This window comes from Rhincodon typus, chromosome 5 (genome assembly GCF_021869965.1).
Source record: "Rhincodon typus isolate 14 chromosome 5, sRhiTyp1.1, whole genome shotgun sequence".
In the NCBI taxonomy this organism is placed as follows: domain Eukaryota; kingdom Metazoa; phylum Chordata; class Chondrichthyes; order Orectolobiformes; family Rhincodontidae; genus Rhincodon; species Rhincodon typus.
The window spans coordinates 81714219-81741453 of NC_063336.1; the positions used below are offsets into that span (position 1 = coordinate 81714219).

The window sequence follows — 27235 nt, forward strand, 5'->3', positions numbered from 1 at the left end:
CATGCCCACCTTCAGGGTGCTTTACCATTCCAAGCTAATTAAAAATTAAGTAGTCATTGCTTGGATGATTCTTGACTTGGTTGTCCAACAGCCTTTTCCTTTCTATCCTTAAAACCTTTATAAATAACTCAAGTATTGAAAGATATATTTTTGTATGCCCCCTATGATTTTTCTCTTGGATTGTTCCCAGCACTATCCTATGGTAAATGAGATAATAAGGTGTAGAGCTGGATGAACACAGCAGGCCAAGCAGCATCAGAGGAGCAGGAAAGCTGACATTTCGGGCCTCGACCCTTCTTCAGAAGTGAAGAAATGAAGTTATCTGCAGTTCCTACTATCACTGTCCTATGGTAACTGGGGAGGGCGGTTGGATGAGTGGCTAGTTTGTAAAGCAGAGTGATGTCAATGACGTGAGTTCATAGAACATAGAACATTACAGCGCAGTACAGGCCCTTCAGCCCTCGATGTTGCGCCGACCTGTGAAACCAATCTGAAGCCCATCTAACCTAAACTATTCCATTATCATCCATATGTTTATCCAATGACCATTTAAATGCCCTTAAAGTTGGCGAGTCTACTACTTTTGCAGACAGGGCATTCCACGCCCTTACTACTCTCTGAGTAAAGAACCTACCTCTGACATCTGTCCTATATCTATCACCCCTCAATTTAAAGCTATGTCCCCTCGTGCTAGCCATCACCATCCGAGGAAAAAGGCTCCCACTGTCCACCCTATCTAATCCTCTGATCATCTGGTATGTCTCTATGAAGTCACCTCTTAACCTTCTTCTGTCTAACGAAAACAGCCTCAAGTCCCTTGGCCTTTCCTCATAAGACCTTCCCTCCATACCAGGCAACATCCTGGTAAATCTCCTCTGCACCCTTTCCAATGCTTCCACATCCTTCCTATAATGCGGTGACCAGAACTGTACACAATACTCCAAGTGCGACCGCACCAGAGTTTTGTACAGCTGCAACATGACCTCATGGCTCCGAAACTCAATCCCTCTACCAATAAAACCTAATGCACCGTACGCCTTCTTAACAACGCTATCAACCTGGGTGGCAACTTTCAGGGATCTATGCACATGGACACCGAGATCTCTCTGCTCATCCACACTACCAAGAATCTTACCATTAGCCCAGTACTCTGTATTCCTGTTACTCCTTCCAAAGTGAATCACCTCACACTTTTCCGCATTAAACTCCATTTGCCACCTCTCAGCCCTTTCAGTTCCCACACCAGCTTCGATTACCGTGAAGGGCTTTCCTTCTCAATTGCTTCCCTTGCCTGAAGTATGGTGACCCTTGGTTAAATCTCCAGTCATCTCTCACTATTGAGAGAGCAGCCCAATGGTCTGGTAAGACTATGATGCTTTTACTTTTTACCTTTACCTGGAGTAAGTGGCTTCAGGCACCAGGGCAGGCGAGCCATGGCTGGCAATGTCGAAACTAGGAGCTTGTTAGTCTGTTGGCTTTACTCAACTGGTTTGATTCATGGATGGTTTGTGACAAAGTACAATGGGGTTAATGAATGTACAACGTAAAGGTATATGTCTAGACAGTGGATTTAGTTTTTACACAATCTGGTATCATTTAGCAGGATTGTATGTGAGGCAGTGGATAAGTTGTTCATGTCTGGTGACCTTTGTAATGTAGAGGAGACCACATTGTGAGCAGCAAATATAATAGATTGGAAGAAGCACAATAATTTGCTGCATCACTGGGAAGAAGTGTTTGAGGATTTGGACAGTGAGTAGGAGGAGATCGAAGGGCAAATGTCACTGATTCCATGGGAAGGTGACTTTGGAGGGATGAGCTGTTGGGGGTGATAAAGGAGTGGGCCAGTATATCATGGAAGGAATACTTCCTTTCAAATGCTGACAGGGTAGGAAAGGGGTGGCCATGACATCGATTGAATGGGGCAGGATGACTGTGAATAAGAAAAGGGAGGCTGGTGGAGTGGGATGTGATAATTTGTGAAAAATGAGTTAGAAACAGGTGAGGGCTCCGTTCACCACCCTGCGTAGAATCCTTGCACTTTGCATGTTCTCCCCATGATTGTGTGGGTTTCCTCCAGGTCCTTGGGTTTCCTCCCACAGATATGTGTGGGTTACATGGATTGGCCATGCTAAATTGCCCTGCAGTGTCCACAGAAGTGCAGGTTAGGTGGATTAGCCATGGGAAATGTGGGGTTACGGGATAGTGTGGAGGATGCTGGGTCTGGGTAGGATGTTCTTTAGACAATCAGTGCAGACTCAGTGGGCTGAATGGCCTTTTTTCGCCAGGTTTTCTGCACCCTTTGTAATTATGTGAATTTAACTTTTGCCACAGTTTTCTTCATTATTGGTTATTTGTTTCAGGGAGTGAGAACCTGTTTCAGGAAATGCACAGCACCGGCCTCTGAGTAACTCTCTGATTGAAAAGACTCCTCGTACGTGTAGAATTAAATGAATCTTGGAGCACGTGAAGAGGCCATTCAGTTCAGTGTGGCTGTTCTGTCCCTCAGAAAAAGCGGTCTAATTGGTCCATCTGTCTATACTTCCATTTGATCCTGTCATTTCTTTTGCCTTTGTTAAATATATATCCAATTCGTTTTTGGAAGTTAATGTTGAATCTGCTACTGCCAAACTTTAGGCAGTGCAATGTAGAACATAACAATTTGTTGTGTGAAATAAGTTCACCTTCTTTTACTCGCCCCAATCTTTCACTGGTTATCACAAGTCTGACTTCCCTCATTATAGACTGTCCTGCCAGTGATAAGAATTTCTCTTTCTTTACTTTATCGAAGTCCTTTCTAATTTTGCTCAAAAGAGAGTGATCTCAGTTTGTCTGCATAACTGAAGTCTTTTCCTCCCTGGTACCCACTCTAGTAGTTGAACTCTATGCCTTTTAAATATCTTTTACAAAATGAAATTCGTTTATTGATCTGATCATCTTGCCATATCTTAGGTTGTCTGTGGAGAACACTTGTATGGGAGTCGAGGATTCTAGCTACATCTGGGATTGAAGTGGGACATAGGTGATATTTGATCTGGAGTGGAACTGTGCTTGAAACTGTGCTTCAGATAAGAAAAGTCCCCTTTCTTATCTGAAGCAAAGTTTCAAGCACAGTAGAAACAACTCAAAAGGAGTTTATTTATTATTGTAAGAAAGATCAGATGTACAGTTACGTCCAGATTTTGTCCCAGTCTGTGAGGAAGGGATGGGTGAGGTAGGGGTGTTTTTGGGTTAGCATCAATTTTGGAAGCATCCTGCTGCGTAGCATCTTAACTAGCCACTCTCTGGATTCAGAAAGGCTGCTCACCCTAGACGGCTGGGTCGGATAGCATGGGCCCATTCATGCCTGGTTGCAATTTTAACTTTAGGTTGACTCAGGCCTGTACTGTTCTAAACTTACTAGTTAAAGCTAGCAGCAGGCAGGATCAGAGCAAGAAGAGACCCAAGTAAGTGGATTTTATTAAAGAAAATACTTATGTTTCATCTTTCACAACCTCAAAGTAGCAAAGCTTGTTTCCAGTCTCTGTTCTCATGTGGGAAGCACTGCCCTCCAGTTTGCGCATAGCAAACTCCCACAAACGGCCTGTCTTTTTAGTGATGTCAGTTGCGGGATGAACATTGGTCAGGGCACTGGAGCAAGCTTGCCTGCTCTCCTTTGAACTAGTGCCTTGGGAATTTTTTTTGGTTCGCCTGAGGGAAAATATAGCTTCAGTTTGATGTCTTATCTGGACTCCTGTGACAGTGCATTGTTGGAAGTATCAGCTTGGAGTTTATGCCTAAATCTCTGAGTTTTCAGAATGCTACCCTCGAAAGCCTCAGCTTCTGGCTATTGTTCTTGGCCTGAATAGCTTTACTGTTAGACCAAGGTGAAGCATTTGTTTTTGGCCAAATATAGCCATATTATGCATTTAAGTTCCTCTAAAATAATTGTAGTATCCAATGTTTCAACAGTAGGGCATGAAATATTGAAAAGCTGGTTGGGCAATGAGTTGCTGCGTTGCATTGTTGAAATTAAAAACAGTGCCTTACATCTTAACAAACAACATTTACATCATAACCACAATTCTGATTGGGAAATGAACAGTCTTTTCGGAAAATGATTGTTGCTGATCATACTGTAGGAACATACCACAGAAGACAGCCATTTGACCCAATGTGTCTGTTTTCTCTCAATTGAGTTCCAATCCTGTATTTTTCCCCATTATTCTGCGAATATTTCCTTTAACAGTATAAATCCAATGCCTTATTGAAAGTTACTGTTGAATCTGCTGGCATCATCCTTTCAGACAGTGCCTACAGCTCACTGCAACAGCTTGGGCTAGTTAAACATTTTCCTCCATGCTTCGTAGTAGTAGCCCCCAATTCCATGTGGATAACAATTGGTGAGAGCTCCCTTTCAGACTGTTGTGTACCCTTGGCCCTGAAGACCCCTCTCATGGAACAGCCTGAGTGTTGAGGGATGGAGGATTATTCTGCTGCATGTTTCTGTACCAGACTTGTCTCATTGACTGTCGGGTAATAGGCCTTTCTTCTATAGACCAGCAAGGAAAGTTAAACACAGTTGCTTTTTGAAAATTAGCAGAAACGATTGCATCGACAGAAGACAAGATTGTACTCAATTGGTAATCGTGGTTTAGCAATGTTGCTAAAAATGAGGCTAAAACATGAATTTGAAAACATAGCTTAAATTAATGGCAATTGTGACTGCCGCTGTATGTTTTGGAGAAATCAGTTCCAGTGATTCAAAGTTTTTATGTACATGGTGGGGTGCCGGGGTGGTTACAATAGCCTGGTTGAGCCTCAGCAAGGCACAGAGTGGCTGGTGAACAGAGCTTGTCATGGGGACAGAAAATGATGGCTTCAGTCTTCCTGGTATTTAATTGGAGGAAATTTCTGCTCATTCAGGACTGAATGTTGGGGAAACAGTTTGTGAGCTCAGCGAGTGTGGAGGTGTTTAGAGGGATGATGATGAGGTAGTGTGTTGTTAGTGTGCATATGCAAATTGACCTGTTTAAAGCCGACACTAATTAATCAGTGATGACAAATTTCTATCTTTTGGTGGAATTGCAACTTTTCAATTATGGACACCTGCCATTTGAAATCTTTTTCTGAGCTCACTTTCCACCTCTCTTATTTTTGTTTTGCTTTGCATGTCAATGATCTAGCACAGATTTACATTAAGATTAAAAAAAATTATGCCCTAAGACTTAAGCATGCTTCATTATCTTGCCTACCTCAGTCTCACTGTCTTCATCTTTCTCTTTCTGTGAGCCTCCTTAAAACCAATTTGTGATCAAGCATTTTGTCATCGGTTGTAATATTTCTTGCTTCATGTTGGCATCAATTTTATTTAGTCATTCACCTTTCCCTTGAAGCAGGTTTATCCAAATGAAAAACATAGATCGAGTTGTCTTTGATCAGCATGATGGACTTCAGTCACTGCCTTTTGTTTTTACCTAGGACATGCTAAATGGCAAAACCAAGCCAGTTCCTTAGAGCAGTGCTTGTAAAACTTTGACACAAACTACTGATCAAGTTTTCAAGAACATTTTCTGGTGTTAGTATTTATTTCTTCAAGTGTTACATGTACAAGCTACGTTAAATTGAAAATGCTGAGGTCAGTTTGGTGTTTTTATGCATTTGTGCACAGTCTTGATGGTAATAGAAAGTGAACAAGAGAAAAACTATTGTCTCTATCTACATTAAAGTTCTATAATTCCACCTGTTTGAAGTGGCTTTAAAGTATTTGCATTTCAGTGTAGATCATAAAACATACTTTTATTTCCCTGCCTGTCAGGCTGCAGTGGATTTGCCACTTTTCACTACAGTGAGTGTATGATTCATTGCCACTCTTGTTGTGGATGCTATTTATTAATATAAGACTTCGTTCTTCAGATCTCTGACATCCATGTTACTGGGGAGTCTGAGGACATGTCAGCCAAGGAGAAGCTGTTACTGTGGTCGCAACAGGCAGCAGAGGGCTACGCTGGAGTCCGATGTGAGAACTTCACTTCATGCTGGAGAGATGGCAGATTATTTAATGCAATCATTCATAAATACAGGTACTAATTTCATACATCTGGCAGACATGTACTGCTGTGCTCTGATTAGTTTTTATCATGTTTCAATTCAGCTTATTGTGTCTGTACCAGTTCTTTGAACTGTACTGATCTCTTGCCCTTTTTCCCATAACCCTGAATATTGTTTCTATTTAAGTAATTATCTAATGCCCTCTTTAATGCCTCAATTGAATCTTCCTCTATTACACTTCCAGCAGCGTGTTCCAAAACCTGACTACTCGCTGTGTGAAGAAAGTATTTTTTTTTCCCTCATTTTGTTTGTTTCTTCTGTTGTCTGTCATTCTTGATTTTTTTTTTCATGTGAGAGAATAGTTTCTCCCTATTTACCATGTTCAATCCCCTCATGATTTTGGAAACTTCTGTCAAATCTCCTCTTAGACTTCTCTCAGTCTCCGCTTCTCCAATCTGTTTTCATGACTGAAGTTTTGCACTCCTGAAACCATTCTCCTAACTGACTTCTGCACTCTCCTCAGTGCATTCAATTCCTTCCTAGAGTGTGCTACCCAGAATTGTACACAGTACTCCAGCTGAGATCTAGAAAATCTTATCTGACTACACAAATCCCATTTTCCATCTCTTGACTCATTGTCCTAGAGCAAGTGGTAGCACGTGAATATCTAAATATTTCTTCAATATTTCCTCCGTATCTACTGTTTCCCCACCGACCTTCTGTTCCAGTCTATCGTATCCAGCTTTGCTCTTGCTCCATTTTGTGTCAGATCTTCCTCAGTTCATTATTCTTATTCTGGATTGACTCCACTGTCAAGCTTAACCTTATGATACAATGATAACTGTCCTTCAAATGTTACCCCACTGATACACGCTCTACAACTGTTGACCCAAAACTCTAATGACCATACCATAATTTGCACCACATCCTATTTACCCATAACCCTTTGCCTGCTGACTGGTATTGAAAGTTGGTCCATCAGCACCGTATATTTTACAATTCTTATTTTTGTTTTCAAATTCCTCAGTGGCCACACTGCCAAACTTTGTAACCTACAAACAAACCCCCTCAAGATCTCTGCTTTCTTCCAGTTCTGACCTTTTTCCTGTCTTCCACCTTAGAGACAGAATGAAAGGAGTACTTTTATGTCCTTTTGTGTTGAAAAAATGAGCCCCCCCAATCCCAGAAAAACTATTCATGAACTGAAATTTGTATATTTTTCTCTGTTTTCGGTATATTTGTGTCAAAGGATATGTGCACGATTCTTCAAAGGAAAGCTCAAAGGACTTTAAAATTATTTGATGATCCTGACTCAACATATTTCTGAGAAAGAGAATTCTAAAGACTCGCAACCTTCTGAAAGAAAATCATGCTCCTTATCTTTATTTTAAATGGAAGATCCCTTTATGTTTATACTCTGTATCATAGCTCAGTAAAATCAAAATATTGTGGATGTTGGAAATTGAAATAAAAACAGAAAGTGCTGCAGAAACTCAGCAGGTCTGGCAGCATCTGTGGAGAGAGAGAGAGACAGAGTTGATGTTTCGAATCCAATATGGCTCTTCTCCAGAGTCTCCTAGTAAAAACCAGTCCCTGAAGGGAAAACATTCTTTCAGCATCTATCTTCTATGTTTTGAAAGTGTGATTGGGATAGGATAGAACTTCATAAATTGGGTCCACCCATTCATTACAGAAACAACCATTGTGAATGTAAAATTATCATGGTTGGGTAACTTGTAGATCTTAGGATTGATGTTGTTAGTATGATTGCAGTTGAAATAATTGTTTGTGCCTGGGTGTGTGCACTGATGATACAGTTTTCACCTGATGCAAGACCCACAAGAAATGAGTGCCAGGGATTAATCTCATTAAAATGCCACATACAAACGTTGAAATGATGCATCGGTGACATAGACCAATATTGTCACATTTTGTGTCGAAGACAGCCATTGGCTCATCCTTAGAATTGTTCCAAACCTTCCATTACATTTCTTGATGTAGTTCTGCAGCTGGTAGCCCTGAATCCTATCTCCCAGCAGAAATTCATCCAGTTTATTGTACAAGGAAATCTTGCAGTGGTTTCAGTTCATTTTTCCCACTGATCTGTCTCACTTTCTCTCTGCCTCTTACTTGGGAAAGCATTCATTCATTTTCTCTTTAACCTGTATTCTCTTTGCCGATAAAGTAAATAAATAAATGGGAGATAAATGATCTGATGATTTCCTTCATGTGTAGATGGAGTGATTAAAAGTGCAATATGCTTCATGTTTAGATCAGTTACGACTTACCTTGGAACTTTCAACTGGGTGTGCTCAAAGTCAGCATTGTCCAAGTGTTAGCATTCTTCACTTTGATGAATGTTTGAAAAATCACATCAAGCCTACATGAAAGCGTTTTGCAAACAAAAATTTATTTGTTTTGTGACTGAAATGTTTGGGTATTTCTTCCATGTTAAGGTCACAAAAGCAACTGTATAGTGTTCCAGTGCAGTTTATGTCTTTGAATCATGGTTTGTGAACAAATGAAGGAAAACTTGCAGTTATAATTGACTGGTTAGGGGGGAATATTGTGTTCATTTCAGGACACAGTACCTGAGGACATATGTCAGATCCTTAGAGAGGGCACTTAATAGAATATATCAGGGATGAGGGACTTTAGTTACTTGGACAGAATAGGAAGGTGGGTTTTTTCTCCCTGGAGCAGAGCAGGATAAGCAGAGATTTAATTCATCTGTTCATAATCATGAACAGTTTTGATCAAACAACTGAAGAAACTTGCCACTGTCGGAGGGGTCAATAAGCAGAAGGGACAGGCTAAAGATGAGCGATGTAATTTTTAAAATTTAGTCAGTTGTTGTGATCTGGAATGCAGTGGAAGCAAATACAGAATAATGTTTTAAAAAGGGAGTTGTATAAAAATAAGCAATCCAGGACAAGTAGAATTCTTTCCAAGAACCTGCATAGGCAGAAGGAACAGTATAGCTGGCTTCCATGTTGATGATGCTGTGAACACCAATATAATCATTCCACTGCCAAGCTCATGCCCAGTTTTTGATTCTTTGATAGGTCATGATGCTAGCTGTGGGAATTGTAACTTTACCTGTCTCTTCCAATTTTCTAATTTGTATACCCAGTATAATTGTCTCAAATCTTCCATCGTCCCTCCTATTGGGTGCCCATATAAAGATTGAAAGAAATGCCATTCATAATTGTATCACCCAAAAGTTCTGCAAAAAGACTCCTTGATGCCAAAATGAGCAAAGGATTTTCATCCATTCCATACTTCAATGACTCACCGTGGGAATTCTTTGTCCTGCGGGAGAACATTAAAATATGCCATTGAACTACTCGAAGGGGAGCAGGGGAATTCTGTGATTGTCATTTGTTCCCCGATCGACATTGCTAAAGTAGATTATCTGGTCATTTATCTCATTTGATGTTTGTAAGATCATGCAGTGTGCAATTTATCTGTCATACTTTCCTAATTACAGCATTGAAAACATTTCCAAAAGAGGCCGTACACTAGTTTGGGTCTTGCTCAGATTGTAAACAATACATAAATTCTGTGCAAAAACAGAAATTGCTCAGAACACTCGGCAGGTGTGGCAGTGTCTGTGGCAAGAAGGCAGAGTTAACTTTTGGGTCTAGTGACCCTTCTTCAGAACATAAATTATGTTTCTATTCAGCCTGTTCTATTTTGCTTTTGCTTATTAGAATGATCTCTTCTCCGCAACCATTGAATTTTATTTGTAGGAGGTGTTTAAATATGTTCCCTTTATAAAAGGCAGTCGTGCAACACAACTGAAATTCTCTGTAATTTTGTGAGAGGTGGAGGCTCATTGAATTTCTTTGCTTTGCTATAATATGCCCAAACCTGCCTAAATCTTGACTGGGCACAGCATTCAAATATTTATTATTCTTGTATCTAATTGCTTCGTTGCCTGTTCAAGCAGGTTCCTGATTAAACCTGGGAGGTACATAATATTTGTAACCACAGTTCCCATAATGGAGCTCATTAAGAAATGTTTCACATGCATTTACTAACGCATTGACTTTTCAGTGATCATGACCTTCCAGCTCTGATTCAAGCTTTTGATTTCAGGTCAATCAAGTGAAAATTTGTGGAAGCAGCCAAGATTTTGGAATGTTCATTTTTAGTTATATAATCGTAGAGATGTACAGCATAGCGATAGACCCTTTGGTCCAACTTGTCCATGCTGACCAGATATCCTAAATTAATCTAGTCCCATTTGCCAACAATTGGCCCATATCCCTCTAAACCATTCCTATTCATATACCCATCTAGATGCCTTTTAAATGCTGTAATTGCACCAGCCTCTACCACTTCTTTTGGAAGCTCATTCCATACATGCACCACTCTCTGCCTGAAAAGGTTGTCCCTTAGGTCCGTTTTAAATCTTTCCCCTTTCACCTTAAACCTATACCCTCTAGTTTTGGACTCCCTTACCCCAGAGAAAAGACCTTGGCTATTCACCCATTCCAAGCCCTACATGATTTTGTAAACCTCTATATGGTGACCCCTCAGCCTCTGACGTTCCAGGGAAAATAGCCCCAGCCTATTCAGCCTCTCCCTATAACTCAGACCCCCCAATCCTGGCAATATCCTTGTAAATCTTTCCTGAACCCTTTTGAGTTTCACAACATCCTTCCTATAGTGGGGAGACCAGAATTGAGCACAATATTCGAAAAGTGGCCTAACCAATGTCCTGTGCAGCTGCAACATGACATCCCAACTCCTGTACTCAATGCACTGACTGATATTGATTCACTGTTTGATTCTTGCCATTTGGTTGAGACCATTCACTGTAGTCACGTTTTCTCTTGCATAAGTGTACAGTAGGAGGGTTAAAAGGAAGTAACTTGCATTTATGTGATGCTTTTTGTGACCACAGAGTGTCTGAACACACTTTATTAGCCAGTATTTGAAGTTATGATGTAGGAATCACGGGCAACTAATTTGTACACAGTGAGCTCCCACAAATGACAATTTAATGAATGGCCAGACTGTCTATTCCCATAAAGAGGAAGTGATGTATGATCAGAACACTAGGGAGAATTCCCTTATTGTTCTTTGAAACATGGTGCAGGATCTTCTACAATTGCCTGAGAGTGCGGACACGTCCTTGGATTAACATGAAAGATTGTATCTCCAAAAGCGCAACACTCCAGGATTGTGAAAGGAAGTTGTCTGGGAGATGTGATTGAAGAAGCTTTTACTGACTCTGTGGTAAATTTTGTAGATAGTACTATGGCCAATTTGTGGATATTTAAACAATTGAAGATGTTTTAATCAATGTGCTAAAGTTTTTTGGGTTTCTTGATAGTGCATTTATCCTAACAGATAGTCCATCGTGTTCCTGACCTGTCCCTTGTAGATGGTTTAAAAGAGTTTGGAGAGTCAGATGTTGTGTTACTCGCCAGAGAATTGCCAGCCTCTACCATTTGTGGCTGATCCAAACTGAGTTTCTGGTAATCAGCAAACGTGGAGAATGTAGACAGTGCAGCACAAAACAGCAGCAGAGTAGTCCATACACCTATGGAGCATTCACAACCTCCTGGAGTACTGATCACTGAAAATTTACAACCCTTTGAGTGAAGTTATTTCTCCTCATCTCAGTTCTAAGTGATCAATCCCTTATCCTGAGACTGTGTCCCTGTGCTTTAGATTCCACAAACAGTGGAAACAGTCTGTTCTCATGACTATCAAGCCTTTTCAAATCTTCTGTTTCAGCAAGAGCACCTCTCATTTTTGTAAGCTCCAGAGAGCATAAATCCAATTTAATCAAAGTTTTGTTACAGGACAACATGGGGATCTCTGTCTTCAGACATTGCTCTGGATATAGAATCTTCCTTGAACTGGTCTGGAGTCCAGTTGAAGTTCTGGAGTTGTGTAAATGTGTATACTAACATTTTTATAATCAGAATCCTCATTATAGCCGCTGCCAATAGGCCCCTCACATTTTTTTCTCTCTCTCTCTCTCTCACCCTCATGCTGCCTCTCACATAGTCACAGCCTCACTTTCTGTACCTCTCACATTTGTACCCTATTCGCTCTCCCACAGTTGCACACCCACTGTACATGCTTGTTAGGGCACTTTTTCAAATTCACACCGTCTGTCTCTCACGGTGTTTCTTTCATGTTGAGCCCAAAATGATGATGTTTTGATTGACACGTTCTCTTTCCCATTGCTAAATCATACAACATGATGAAAGATTTTGAGAGGTATCTAAACAGCAAGTGTTTAATAGATTGTGAAATAATGAAAGGCAGAGTTAAAAGCTGGTAACTGAAGTACGACAACAGCTACATCTGGACTGCGTTAACAATGATCCTTTAATCTGTTTGTTCAGGACAATAGTAAATTCTGGGAAAAGGTTGAGAATCTTTCAGTTATCGCCCAGATTCTATTCATGCTTTTCAGAATCATAGCCTTGATTTATCGACAGTATTTGTGCTCATTTTCACATAACCATACAGAACATGAGAGGCCCTTCAGCCCACTGAGTCTGTACTGCCAAAACTATGCTAAATCTACACTCATCCCACTTTCCAGCACTTGGCCCATAGCCTTGATTGTTATGACACAGCAAGTGCTTATCCAAGTACTTTTTAAAGATTGAGGTTTCCCATCTGAACTACCCTCCATGCAGTGCATTCCATCACCCTCTGGGTGAAACATTTCTCCTGAACAACTCTCTAAACCTCCTCCCTTTCATCTTATAAGTGTGCCCCTGTTACTGACACTTCAACTAATGGCAACAGCTGCTATCAATACACCCTGTCCATGCCTCAATCAGGAACCCCCCTCAAACTTCTCTGCCCCTGATTAAAATAATCCGAGCTTATCCATCGTCTCTTCATAGGTGAAATGCTCCATCTCAAGCAACATCTTGGTGAGTCTCCTCTGCACCCCTGCAGTAGGGTTACAATCTTCCTACAGTGAGGTGACCAGAACTGCTCACCGTACACCAGCTGTGAGCTAACCAAAGTCCTGAATAGCTGCACAACATAACCTCCCTACTCTTAAAATCTGTGCCTTGATAAAGCAAGTATTGCTTTTGCCTTCTTAAATCCTTATTAACCTGCCGTGATATCTTTAGGGATCTGCGGTTGACCACCCAAGATCCCTCTGTTCCTCTGAGCTTCTGAGTGTCCTGCCATTCATTGAGTACTACTTTGTCTTGTTACTTCATCTAAAGTCCATCGTGTCACACTTATCAGGGTTAAATTCAGTTAGCCACTGATCTGTCCATCTGACCAATCATTTTATATCATCCTGAAACCTAAGACCTTCCTCACTGTCAGCCTCCTAGCCAATAATAATGTCATCCATAAACGTACATAGTGTATCCTCACACACCGACCACATTCTCATCTATGTCATCTATACATATCTCAAACAATAATGGACCAGCATTGATCCCTGTAGTATGTGGCTGGATACTAGCCTCCAGTCACACAAACAGCCTTTTACCACCATGCTGTCTCCTGCCACTAAGCCAGTTTTGGATCTAACTTGCCAAGTTACCTTTGACCCATGTGTTTTTACCTTCGTTATCAGTTTCCCCTATGGGACCTTGTCAAAGGCTTTGCTGAAATCCATATAAACTGCATCAACTGCCCTACCTTCATCTATATGCTTGGTCACATGCTTTAAAAATTCAACCAGATTTCTTGGGCATGACATCCCTCTAACAAAGGTGGGCTGACTATTCCTCATTAAACCTCGCCTCTCTGGATAGTGATTAATTTTCTCTCCTTCCGCATTTTCTCCAGTAGCTTCCCTGCCATTGATGTGAGATTAACTGGTAGATAAACATAGAAACATAAAAAATAGGTGCAGGGGTAGGCCATTTGGCCCTTCGAACGTGCACCACCGTTCAATACAATCATGGTTGATCATGCAATATCTGTATTGCATTCCCACCCTCTCCCTATACCTCTTGATCCCTTTAGCCGCAAGGGCCATATCCAGCTCCCTCTTTAATATGTCTAATGAACTGGCCCAAACAGCTTTCTGTGAGAGAGAATTCCGCAGGTTCACAACTCTGAGTGAAGAATTTCTTCCTCATCTCAGTCCTGAATGGCTTATGCTTATTCTTAGGCTGTGACCCCTAGTTCTGGACTTCCCCAACATTGGGAACATCTTTCCCGCATCAAGCCTGCCCAGTGCCATCAGGATTTTATATGTTTCCATGAGATTCCCCCCCTCCTTATTCAAAATTCCAGCAAATATAAGCCCAGTCAATCCAGTTTTTCCTCATACGTCAGTCCTGCTATCCCAGGCATCAGTCTGGTGAACATTTGCTGGACTCCCTTAATAGCTAGAATGTCCTTCCTCAGACTCGGAGACCAAAACTGCACAAAATACTGAAGAAGGGTCCTGGCCCGAAATGTCAGCTTTCCTGCTCCTCTGATGCTGCCTGGCCTGCTGTGTTCCTCCAGTTCCACACTGTGTGATCTCCGACTCCAGCATTGGCAGTTCTTACTATCTCTGACAAAATGCTCAAGTTGTGGCCTCACCAGGCCCTGTATAATTGCAGCATCACATCTGTATTCCTATTCTCAAATCCTCTCGCTATGAAAGCCAGCATGCCATTAGCTTTCCTTACTGCCTGCTGCACCTGCATGCCAACCTTCAGTGACTGTTCCACCATGATATCCAGGTCTCATTGCACCTCACCTTTTTCCTAAACTGCCACGATTAAAATATTAATCTGCCTTCCTGTTTTTGCTTTGTATGCCTCTACCACCCTTCTTGAAAAGTTGAAGCACATTAGCTATCTGGTACCTCCCTGTGGCCAGAGAAGAATTAAAATTTTGGGTCAAGGCACCTGTGATTTGCTTCAACATCTGCCCCAACAGCTTGGGATACAGTTCATTCAGACCTGGGGATTTGTCTGTTTTTAAACCCACCACAACTTCCAGTATGTCTTCACTCCCAGTTTCAGCCTTCCCAAGAACCTCACAGATGACCTTCCCAAATTCTGTACCTACATCTTCCTTCTCTAGAGTGAAGGCAGATGTGAATTCAGTAGGAACAGGAGTAGGCCATTCAGCCCTCAAGCCTGTTTCACTATTCAAGTAGATCATAACTGATCTGTGACCTAATCCCATACACCTGCCTTTGGCCCTTATCCCTAAATCCTTTGCTTATTTAGATACAATAATGTATCTATCTCAGATTTAAAATTAACAAATGATCCAGCATCAGCTGTCTTTTTGTAGAACGCAAGAACTCAATTAACACTTTTCCAATGCCCACAGGCTCCACATGCACGCTTTTCCCATTGCTCACTAATTGATCCTACTCTTTACTTGGTTATTCTACTCCTCTTGAAATACTTGTAGGATATCTTGAGATTCTCCTTGATCTTGCCTGTTGGTGTTTCCTCATGTCCCCTCTTTGCCATCCTGATTGGATTCTTGAGTTCACTTCTGCACATTAAATACAAAAATTGCCATTACTCAAAGCTGTCTGATCATCGTCTAATGGCTTGTTTTGACTTGCAGGCCGGACCTGGTAGATATGAGTCAAGTAGCTGTTCAGAGTAACGTGAGCAATTTGGAACAAGCCTTTGGTGTAGCTGAAAAGCTTGGTGTCACAAGGCTGTTGGACCCAGAAGGTAAACTTGTTGGGAATTTTGTAAACGTGATCTCCTGTCACTTTGAGAGTTAAGGAAAAATAAGTAATGTTCTTTACGATCAGAAGAATGTTTAGTTGTGCAGTCTATTTCTTGATGTAATCTCTGATACAACCAACTGCAACATGAGGAGTGTTCTGAATATTTCATGGCTGAGTTGATGGTCAAGTGAAGTGATCCCTATTCTTTCCTTAGATATTAATGTTTCATCCCCTGATGAGAAGTCTGTGATTACATACGTTTCGTCACTCTACGATGTTTTTCCCAAAGTCCCAGAAGGCGGTGAAGGCATCCATGCAAATGTAAGGATTCACAATGTATTCTCACTCATTAGATGATGATCGTTTCATTCTGATAGTCCGTATAAATGTTTGCTTTTAAATATGATATAACTGCTTCTTGAATTGGAATGACTTTTTTCAACTTGTCTGGCCTTCTGCTAGGATGTTGATGTCAAGTGGATTGAATACCAGAATATGGTGAACTACCTCATGCAATGGATCAAGCATCATGTGACAGTCATGTCCGATCGGAGCTATTCGAACAATCCTGCAGAACTTAAGGTAAGGTGTTGTGGGATGAAAACGCTCGATTTCCTAAAATGGAAAGTGGAATATTTTTATTGCTTGATGTCTTAATTGGTCTGACCTAATTTTGCAGCACTTTGGACAGTTGAGTTAGACTACTTCTAACTTGTCAATTGTTAACCCCTTCAGGCACTTTATAACCAGTACATGCAGTTCAAAGACACAGAAATCCCACCAAAAGAGAAAGACAAAACTAAAATAAAGCAGCTGTATAAATTGTTGGAGGTAAGTGTGCTTTGGTTGAGTCACCTATTATGCTTTTACTGTATGTAGCCCTGTAATACTGAAAGGGGAGTGAAAATTCACAATGCATTTTGGGGAAAATATAAGAGGATTTAGTTTAAAACATGTTTGGACTTTGAAAGGACAGATTACATTTGTTTTCTTTCTTCTTATCCCTCACTAGAGAAAGTTGCATAATAATTTTGTTAACTGGCTATATTTTTATTTATCTTCAACTCCTCTTTACCTTGAGCAGTGGAAATCTTGGGATAAACATATTGCTCTCTACCAAATATATATGCAGATGATGCATATTCAGGAAAGATTGAACAGACTTAGGCTTTTTCTCTAGAGAAGGGAAGGCTAAGGTGTGAGCTGCTCGAAGTCTTTAAGGCAACAAAAAGGTAACCCACTTTAACCTGTTTGATGTAGGTATGCCCCAGTGCTGTTAGCAGAGGTTGTTAGGGGGCAGGAATTTCAAGATTTTAACCCAGGGAAATATCTGCAGTTTTTTTGCTGTCGATTGTCATTGAACTTTGGCCTTCTGAAAATATTCTGTCGCCATGACAACATATTTAAGTTAGAAATTTGAAAACAATGACTTCACAGATGAGACAGCCAAAAAAAGCAGACTGTGAAAAGACTATTCAGCCTGTCCATGTTACACAATCGTTTAGATCTCTTTTGTGTGGTAGTTCCATTTCCCTCGATGTTTTGTGAATAAGCCTTTATCTCTCTGAATGTAGAATTTATTCTTTTGATTTTTTTTTTGGTTGATACCATCTCAATAGTTAACTCTCATTGGCTCACTCTTGATTTCTGCAGAGAAGGATCTAGATTTATAATTTAGTTTTGACAATTCTTCATTCACCACCTGCTCCCTGGTATTTTCCCACACTTTCCATCTGATGTGGTTATACCTTTACAAACCTGGCGTGGTTTTCCTTTTACTCATTGTTCACAACTTCTTCGATATTCACCTGAGAATAAAGCACTTGCAGGTGCTGTTCTTGTCCCCCTCCCTATACCTTGTTCAACATTTCCCAGAATTGTTGCTTTCCCCAAAGCATGTCCAGTTCATCATTACTTTGCTTTCTCAGTGAAGTGAGCAGCCTAGACAAGTACAACACATGCGCAAGCGCACACGCATGCATACACATGTGTACATACAGACGTGCATATACAGACACGTGCACACACACTCGCGTGCACGCGCATGCACATACGGACATGCACACATGCATACACATGCAGTCTCATATTATCTACATTATATCTTTAGATTTGACTTGTTTTAGAAACCTGTTCAGAAAATAAAAATTATGTATTTCGCATCAACACTGTTTTCTAGGTGTGGATAGAATTTGGTCGCATTAAACTTCCTCAAGGCTATCATCCAAATGATGTGGAAAAGGAGTGGGGAAAATTGATCATTGCTATGTTAGAAAGAGAAAAGAGCTTACGGCCGGAAGTGGAAAGGTCAGTAAAGACTGGTGTTTGTTATTCAAAACAATGAAGTTTCTTTGTATGATTGACCATGGATTATCAACTGAATTAAATTAGGTTTCTATGCCGCACAGTGACAACAACATACCTCAGATACACATGTACTAGAATCAGTTTTTTGTGAGACAAAAACAGAAATGCTGGAAAAACCCAGCAGGTCTGGCAGCATCTGTGGAGAGGAAGTAGAGTTAATGTTTTGGGTCCAATGACCCTTCTTCAGTTCTCATGAAACTTCGCTGTCTACCTCAATGCAATGGCAATAAATGCAACTGGATAATAGGAAGTAGGCACTGATGTTTTGTTTTAAGACTGTGTACAACAAAATAGTTCTGAAAAATTATGTACTGTTTCCACCCTTAAATCTTCAGTGTTGAAGACACCAATGCTTGTTAGAATTCTTGTTTCCACTAAATGGTCTGAAGGCATGCAAACTAAGTTGAACTTAAATTGTTAATAGTTTAGTAATTTAACATGCTGTATGACAGAATTATTCCTTCTCTGCTGAGATGTGTTCAAAATGGAAATGCTTTTTTTTCTAGAATACCTTGACTGTTCGTCTTTGTAACTTTTTTGGTGTATTTGTAACAAATTCTTGTTTAGTACTTTTAAGTACCTTGGCCTTGATACTGTCCATACTTCTTTTGAGCTCTTTTCAACATTAATGACTTCATCAAACGTGAAGAAGGATTTGTTCTCATTTTGAACTGAAGCCAGGAATACAAATTGAGTTACAGATTCAAGTTTGCAAATTGCTGGGTAAGCTGAAAATCCTGGCAAAGAATTAAAGTAGAAAGCTGCCTTTGTGCAGAAATTTACAAGAGAAAATAGTATCAGCAATGAAATATTAATATTGAAGTGAGATTGAAATGTTCTGATTTATCTAATTGGGCTATTCAGAGTGACAGACAAGAACCAAGATTTTTTCAAGAAAGAAAGACTTGCGTTTATGTACTGCCTTTCACAGCCTCCAGATATGCCAAAACATTAACAAATTATGGGCCAAATTGATTGAATGTCGCCTTCAAAAGCTGGCACCTCTGAAAATGTAGCATTTTGATAGTATTGCCCTAGGAGTGTCAGCCTAAATTATTCACCAGAGTCTTTAGATTGAGACTTGAGTCCACACCATTCTGACTGTGGTGAGAGTAGTGCTTTGGCTAACACACTGACCTCTCAGCCTATTATTTAAGTGTTGCATTGAAGTATCTTTGTAGTACTTTGAAGAACAAAATGCCCTGCCTATATGATACTGATTCGGAAGAACCAAAGTATCAATAGGTTAGTTTTTTGGGTGTTGAGAATTAGCTGATTTCAGGCTGCTTGTGTACAGCAGTTGTTCTCCATGCCATAATACCGAGGGATTGACAAAACCGGTCTTGGTCTCCAGTTTGGATGCTGAATATGTTAGAAAGTGCACTTTGGCACATGTGTCTGAGCAAGTTAGAGAATATTAGATCCTGTGGTGCCTGTGATGGTACCATTGTCCCTCACTGTGTAGACCTGCACATGATGATTGGCTATTTAAGTGGGATATTGAGGAAACCCACGAACAGTAATTCACCTGGATTTACCCTTTGATCTACTGCATTAATAAGAGGAACTGGAGAGCATTTTAACTAAAAATAAACTGATGAATGAATGGGATGATAGCCTGAGGCTGACTTAACCGCTGTGATCTGAAAATTCTTCACTACTTCTTCACTAATTCTTCACTACTAAAGAGTGCAAAAAATTTAAACATTGCATTAGGGATAAGGTACAATACAGCAGCCAGCCTACGTTTCTGTTACTAATATTCAAAGAAAACAATAAAAATAAAGAGGCAGCATAGAATAATGAAACAAAAACAAAAAGTGCAGGAGAAATTCAGCAGGTCTGGCAGACTTAACATTTTTGAGTCCAGTGACCCTTCTTCAGAACTGTTCTGGACAAGGGTCACTGGACTCGAAACGTTAACTGTGCTTTCCCTACATGGTTGCTGCCAGACCTGCTGAATTTCTCCAGCTAGTTCTGTTTTTGTTTCAGATTTCCAGCATCCACAGTTCTTTGTTTTATTTATTGAATTGTGAAGCCTTTTCATGTGGAATGAGTTTGATCAGAGCGGTGACAACTTTATAATTGTTTTTCAACATTTAAACAACTTGGGTTCAATTTCGAAATCATCAAGAATGGGTTTAGTTGGTTGCCAAGAGAAGTTGTTACTTTCTTTCATCGCTAAAGAAAATCTTCACTTGATTTCATTGAATTGGAATGCTTGTTTGGTGGTTTCTGATATGGGTAGGGCAGTGAAAAGGAGTGTCTCAGATTTATTAATAAAACACTAGATGACACAACAAGTATGCATGCCCAGCAGCACATTCCTGATTGTTTGATCAGAACATTAAGGTCTGAAGCAGTCTGCAGGTGAGGTCTCGCTTGTACTTGTACTGGAGCGACCAGCTGCTGAGAGTGTAGCTTAGTACGAGGCGATCTAAAGCTGCAGAAGTTCCTCTGCTGTTCTGCTGCATTGATCGCAGACGTCTGGTAGGGTCTTTGGGTTTGACAACTGGGCTGCTGCTGGGCATGTTGAAACTGAATGACCAGGCAATAGCCTTTGGTGGCAACAACCCCAACTCCCTTTGCAACAGCACTAGCAATAGCACCAGCTCTATCGAGAGCTTCTCACCTGGCAGCTCTGGTGGGAGAACCTTCTTTAATTCTCGGGCATCTTCCAGCAGTGACACGGATGGTAGCAGGTACGTTATGTGTGCAGAGTGAGCACTGATGCGGTGTGCCTCCTGTATGTAACAGGTGCACTGCCTGGTCTGAAGGGTAGTGGAAGCCAACTCAGTCATAAATTTCAACAGGGATAGATGCTCCCAGAATAAAGATTTGCAGATTTGTTTGGGGGAGGGAGTTGGGCAGATTGGGAGGCAGTGGGACTAATATGATAACTTCTTCCATAAATTCACACAGGAATGATGGGCTAAATTGTCACCTCTTGTGTAGTAATCTGTGATTCTATTGCATTTTAACATTATAGCAGCTAAATAATTTTAATTATCGAGAGAATTTCGTTAATCTGTTACTGAGATGTGACTGAATGCAGTTCAACAAATTCATTGAATGATACAGGCATGCTCGGCTGAATGGTCTTCTATGCTAGGTAGTACTATGCTTCTATGATTCCCTTCTGTAGTTCCCTCATTCCCATTGCACCACATTGCCCCCCCACCAAAACCCTGTATTCTTATATTAGCTTTTGTGCTAAAGTTGCTTGTGCTTTAATGTCTATTTGCTTGTAACGATTTTTCACTCCTATTTTATTCCTGTGATCTCAATTATATCTTAACATTGCCTAAGGTCGTTCTTTCTAAAGAAACTGCACACAGTTTGGCACGGCATTTCCTATAACAGCACTGACTTTATTTTTACTTATGTGGAGTTTTTAAGGTGGGAATACAGCCCACGGTACTTCACAAGGGTATTACAAAACAAAATTTAATATTGGATCACGTAAGGAAATTTTGGGGTCCGATAACTAAAATTAGGGTCAAAGAGCTAGGTTATGGAACGTCTCAAAAGAAGTTAAAAAGACTGAGAGCGTTAAGGAGGAATTCCAAAGCTAAAGACTCAGACAACATTGTTGGAGTTATTAAATTTGGGAAAGTTTAAGAGGTCCAAATTGGAGGAGCACAGCTATCACAGAGAGTTGTAGAGATGGTGGAGACTACAGGGATAGGGAGGGGTGAGGCCTTTGAGGACTTTGAACAGAGGATGAGAAATTTGAAATTGAGTTGGTAGAAAACAGTAAGTGCAGGAGTGAATGGATCTTGGTGTGAATAGGACATAGGCAATAGCATTTTGGATGGCTCAGATTTACGGAAGATAGAATGTTGAGTGCATTAGCAGAGTCAGATCCAGAGATAACAAATGCATTAATGAGGCTTTCAGCTGCTGATGAACTGAGGCAGAAATGGAGTTGAATAATACTACAGATACAGGTGGTCAGGGTGATGGCACAATTTGTGAGTGAATCTGACATTTGTCATTGGCACTTGGGATGGCATTTGTGACTTTGACAAGAGCTGTTCTGAACATTTTGTGCTGGAATAGTAACCAGACTGAAAGGATCAAACCTGGCATTCTGGATAAGATTGGTATGGATTTGGGAGGTGAGAGCAGGTTTCCTGAGAAGAGGGTCATTGATAACAGATGTGAAGAAGAGAGAGAAGTACATGAAGAGAGAACCACTAGCAATATCAGCCACTATGGAAACTTGGTGGTGAAGCTGGGTGACCATTTCTTTGGAGGAAATAGGATTGATTTGATTTATTTATTGTTACAAAATGCAGTGAAAGGTGTTGTATAGTGTCGCCACTCTCCTGCGCCATCTTAAAACACAGAAAAGTAACCAAACGTAGAATATAAAGGCAGAAAAATGAAGAATAAATAAGATTGAGGGACTGAGGAGCAGGAGGTGGATCTCATGAACAATACCTGAAAGGGTATGAGGGGAAATTAAAACAAGTAGAGTAGGATATGAGTTGGAGAATCAGACAGCAGGAGCCTTACTGAAAGTTTGGTCTAATCAGCTAAGGCAAGGAAGGGAACTGGCAGAGGCAGATGATGCAATAGACTCAATCTTAGTGACAAAAAGACTCTACCAGCTGCTTACACTGGCACTTTAAGTGACTCAGATTGAAATTATGGTAGAGATATATATTCACTTCCTATTTTTGTTTTTTTATTTTTGATGATTGAAGCTGAGAATGTTTAGAATGGCAGGCTTTCTGTGTTCCCCCTGCAATCCGTTGTTACAGAAAGCAATCAGATCCTTATAGTGAGTCATTACAGAAGAGGGCCATTAACTTTAGTCTGAATAAAGAAGAGACAAATAAATGAATCACAACTGGTTGGATTTTAGGCAGAATAACAGACCATTATTAAAACCCAAAGAGGCCATTTTGGAAAATGGCATAAATCGTTTGTATCTCATCAGCTGCTGTTATACATCTCCCTCGATTTTTGTTTCTAGTGAAGTCACTATAAGTAGAAGTCAAGAGAAGTAACTAATGTACAGCTGAAACAATCATTTATCTTATATTGCAGCACAATTAAAATTCCCCCTGTTCTGCTTGACTTTTATTCTCATTTCCTTTTTCCAAAAACAAATTCTCCCTCTAGACTTGAAATGCTGCAACAAATCGCCTGCAGGCTTCAGTGTGATAGCGTGGCGTGTGAAGACAAACTGTTACGAGCGCGAAATTCATACCAACTTGTAAGTAACATGCTGTGCACTCAGTCTCTGAGATTTAATCTGGCAAACACCAGGCTGTTTGATGTTGAATATATTCAAGGTTTTGGGTTTTATACCTGTTGTGTGTTAACAGAATTTCTCCTTTTTCAAACGTCCAAATTGTTTCAGGATGCTAAGCGGATGGAATCAGGACTTCAGTTTCAGAATGAGACAGAGGTTGCAGGGTACCTTTTAGAATCTGAAAATCTCATCCGTCAACAGATTGTTGATGTCCAGATTCTAATCGATGGAAAGTATTATCAGGCAGACCAACTTGTTCAAAGGTAGGACCCTGAATCATGCAAACAATATTGTAAAATAATGATCAGCAATAATCTTAGAATTTACTTCAGTTAACCTTGAATTAAAATATGAAATGACAATTTCAAAAGGCCACATCTTTTGTCTGTGTGGTTTTCAGTTGTTTACTATGTCAGTGTAAAATTTTCTCCCCTCTGTGTCTTTGTTTATTCCACAAAGTGCTGGTGTTCAATGCCCTGCCCAAGAGCCCATGAGAGAGAAAGGAAGAGCTTGCATTTTTTGTAATGCATTTCATGATGCCTACAAGAGCTTTACAACCAATACAGTCCTTTTGAAATGTAGCCATTATTGGAACGTGGGTGAGGATGAACCGGCTGTTCAGATGCTGCAGTCAAGTGGCAGATTTGTGACTGGATATCTAGCAGAGATTGCTGAGTGGGGACAAGGTGGAGAGGCAGCCGCCCACGTCCTCCCTTCCCCTTCCGATCCAGGGGTACTGAGGCAAATTGTAGCTGCTCTCCAGCTGAGATCAGTTAACTCTGGAGATCATGAAGTCAGCTTCCTGACCTCAGTTGGGCGAACTGGATCAATCAGTACTCTGCTGTTGATGATGACCACTTGTTCCTCCAAATGCTGCATTACTTTTTTCTCAATGAAAGTGGCTTCACATTTTCAGAGTTATAAATTCATACTATACAAATTTGTCAAAAGTGAAAGAACTGCAGAAGATTAGTAACAAAAACAGAGATTGCTGGAAAAGCTCAGCAGGTCTGGCAGCATCTGTGAAGAGAAATCAGAGTTAACGTTTCCGGTCTGGTGACCCTTTCTCAGAGCTATAAATTTGTCATTAGACAGACCAAATTAGATTCAATAAGATACAAGATTCACTTGGAAGTAAATATCAGCGTGGGTATCCTTCAAAGGGGCTACTTAATGACAAAGTAGCATCCTATGTAAAGGTATATTTAGAGGGATACTAGATCATTGCATGTGTGAGGGAAAAAATGTACAAAAAAAGTGTTGAAATGGTTAAATAAAGTACACAGAAGCATAGGAACAATGGACTGGCTGGTTTCTGCTGTAAATTCCACACCAAACTGATAATATTTGGAGACAAGTCGCAGGGCGTTGTCTGCTGCGTTCAGCCATATTCTAATAATGCCAAATATGGAAGCAGGTAGTGTGTTTGCAGAGTAATGACAGATTGTCTGAGATTGACATCCAGATATAATGTTGGTCAGAACATAAGGAACTTTTTACCCTGAATGAAATTTAACTTGACTCTAAAAGATCCCGTGGTGTTAATTCGTATGAGAGCAAGGACGTTCTACGCGGTACCTTGGACCAGGATATCTTGCCTTCAACCAACATCATTGAAACAGAATATCTGGTCATTATCACATTACAGTTAGTGGGAGCGTGCTGTGCATAAATTTTCTGCCCAGTTTCCCACAATACTCCAGTGACAACATTTCAAAAATACATCTTTGTTGAAAAACATTCTGGGACAACCCTTAGGTTGTGAAAAGTGCCATATAAGTGATAGTTTGTTCCTTTCTCTCAGCAATCATTCATGCTGACAGTGATTGCAAAGGGTTAAGAAACACTTATATTTCCATAACCAGCGTTTCTTAAATTGGTGAACTAAATTAACTAAGTTGATAAATATTATTTTCTTGTTGAAAATCTTCTTTAAATATACAATTTATTTTACCTTTTGAAGGCGGACAATAGGAAAAATTCAAATGTGAAATTAAATGAATGTAATGTGACTTACTTTCTGTCCCCAGAGTTGCAAAGCTGCGAGATGAGCTGATGTTACTGAAGTCTGATTATTCATCGCTGTACAATAAAGGGCGCTCCTTATCTTCAGAGGAGACCCAGTTGATGATGGCTGGGTTAAATCAGAGCCTGAATCAGAGTTTCTCATCAGGTTTTTCCCAGAGTTTGACACCATCTTTGACTTCCAGTTTATCTCGGAGCTTGACGCCAAGCTTGACCCATGGATTGACCCCAGTTCTCACACCAAGCTTGCCTGCAACACTCTCCTCTGGCTTAAAACCCGTTCTGGCACATGGCTTCATTCAAGGCTTTGTCCCCTGTATGGACCCAGACACAATCCAGACAGTAAAACTGATGCAGATCCGGAAACCATTGCTGAGGTCACAATTCATTGACCAGTCTCTGACGGAGGAGGAGATCAACATGAACTTTTTGCAGGACTTATTAAGCTGGGTGGAAGATATGCAGGTAAATAGTGCAATAAATCTTATCTACTTTGGTTTCTTTTTGCCATCTTAATTTTTATGATGTTTGTACTTTATTTACTTTGATAAAATAAGGACTTTTCACCAGTGTGACCAGATTGTGATTATGTATTTTTTCTGTAGGTTCTAACTTTTTTCTTCTGATTGCTCTTTTTTGAATTAGGGCTTTAACTCTAACCCTAAATTTATTAATTTCTGCTTTCCTGGAAGGTCATGGATGCATTGTTGTTAGAACCTGATAGAACAATTATCAGTCCAATAGCTTTAACTATGTGAAATAAATTTCTCTTGTTGCCTGAGACAACAAGGTGTAGAGCTGGATGAACACAGCAGGCCAAGCAGCATCATAGGAGCAGGAAGGCTGACGTTTCGGGCCTAGACCCTTCATCAGAAATGGGGGAGGGGAAGGAGGTTCTGAAATAAATAGGGAGAGAGTGGGCGGCGGATAGAAGAGGGATAGAGGAGAGGATAGGTGGAGAGGAAACAAACAGGTCGAAGAGGCAGGGATGGAGCCAGTAAAGGTGAGTGTAGGTGGGGAGTTAGGGAGGAGATAGGTCAGTCCAGGGAGGATGGACAGGTCAAGGGGGCGGGATGAGGTTAGTCGGTAGGAGATGGGGGTGCGGCTTGAGGTGGGAGGAGGGGATAGGTGGGAGGAAGAACAGGTTGGGGAGGCGGGGACGAGCTGGACTGGTTTTGGGATGTGGAAGGGGGAGGGGAGATTTTGAAGCTTGTGAAATCCGCAACTCATCCCTCACACCCCGTCCACGCAATAAGAACCAAAAAAGAATCCCCCTCGTCCTCACGTACCACCCCACCAACCTCCAGATCCAACGCATCATCCTCCGACACTTCCGCCATCTGCAATCCGACCCAACCACCAAAGACATCTTTCCCTCCCCACCCTTATCTGCTTTCCGGAGTGACCACTCTCTCCGTGACTCCCTTGTCCGCTCCACACTCCCCTCCAGCCCCACCACACCCGGCACTTTTCCCTGCAACCGCAGGAAGTGCTACACCTGCCCCCATACCTCCTCCCTCACCCCCATCCCAGACCCCAAGAAGACTTTCCACATCAGGCAGATGTTCACCTGCACATCTGCCAATGTGGTATACTGCATCCGTTGTACCCGGTGTGGCTTCCTGTACATCGGGGAAACCAAGCGGAGGCTCAGGGACCGCTTTGCAGAACACCTACGCTCGGTTCGCAATAAACAACTGCACCTCCCAGTTGCGAACCATTTCAAATCCCCCTCCCATTCCTCAGACGACATGTCCATCCTGGGCCTCCTGCAGTGCCACAACGATGCCACCCGAAGGTTGCAGGAACAGCAACTCATATTCCGCTTTGATACCATTGGGCTGCAGGGTTCCCATGTGGATTTCACAAGGTTCAAAATCTCCCCTCCCCCTACCACATCC

General features: G+C 41.0%; 1 protein-coding gene across 5 annotated transcripts in view; it reads left to right on the top strand.

Moving 5' to 3' along the window:
• The window catches only part of dst (dystonin), a 536191-nt gene that overhangs the window by 205396 nt on the left and 303560 nt on the right, over positions 1-27235 (top strand). For 2 of the 5 annotated variants that reach the window (XM_048596444.1, XM_048596443.1), the window contains 9 exons: positions 5896-6062; positions 15565-15677; positions 15891-15997; positions 16139-16258; positions 16412-16507; positions 17856-17983; positions 23177-23270; positions 23418-23572; positions 25340-25799. In XM_048596444.1, the coding sequence (XP_048452401.1) occupies positions 5896-6062; positions 15565-15677; positions 15891-15997; positions 16139-16258; positions 16412-16507; positions 17856-17983; positions 23177-23270; positions 23418-23572; positions 25340-25799 (1440 nt within the window). Of the gene's footprint in view, positions 1-5895; positions 6063-15564; positions 15678-15890; positions 15998-16138; positions 16259-16411; positions 16508-17855; positions 17984-20485; positions 20746-23176; positions 23271-23417; positions 23573-25339; positions 25800-27235 lie in introns of those variants that run through there. The other 3 variants (XM_048596445.1, XM_048596446.1, XM_048596447.1) reach the window with 2 other exon arrangements.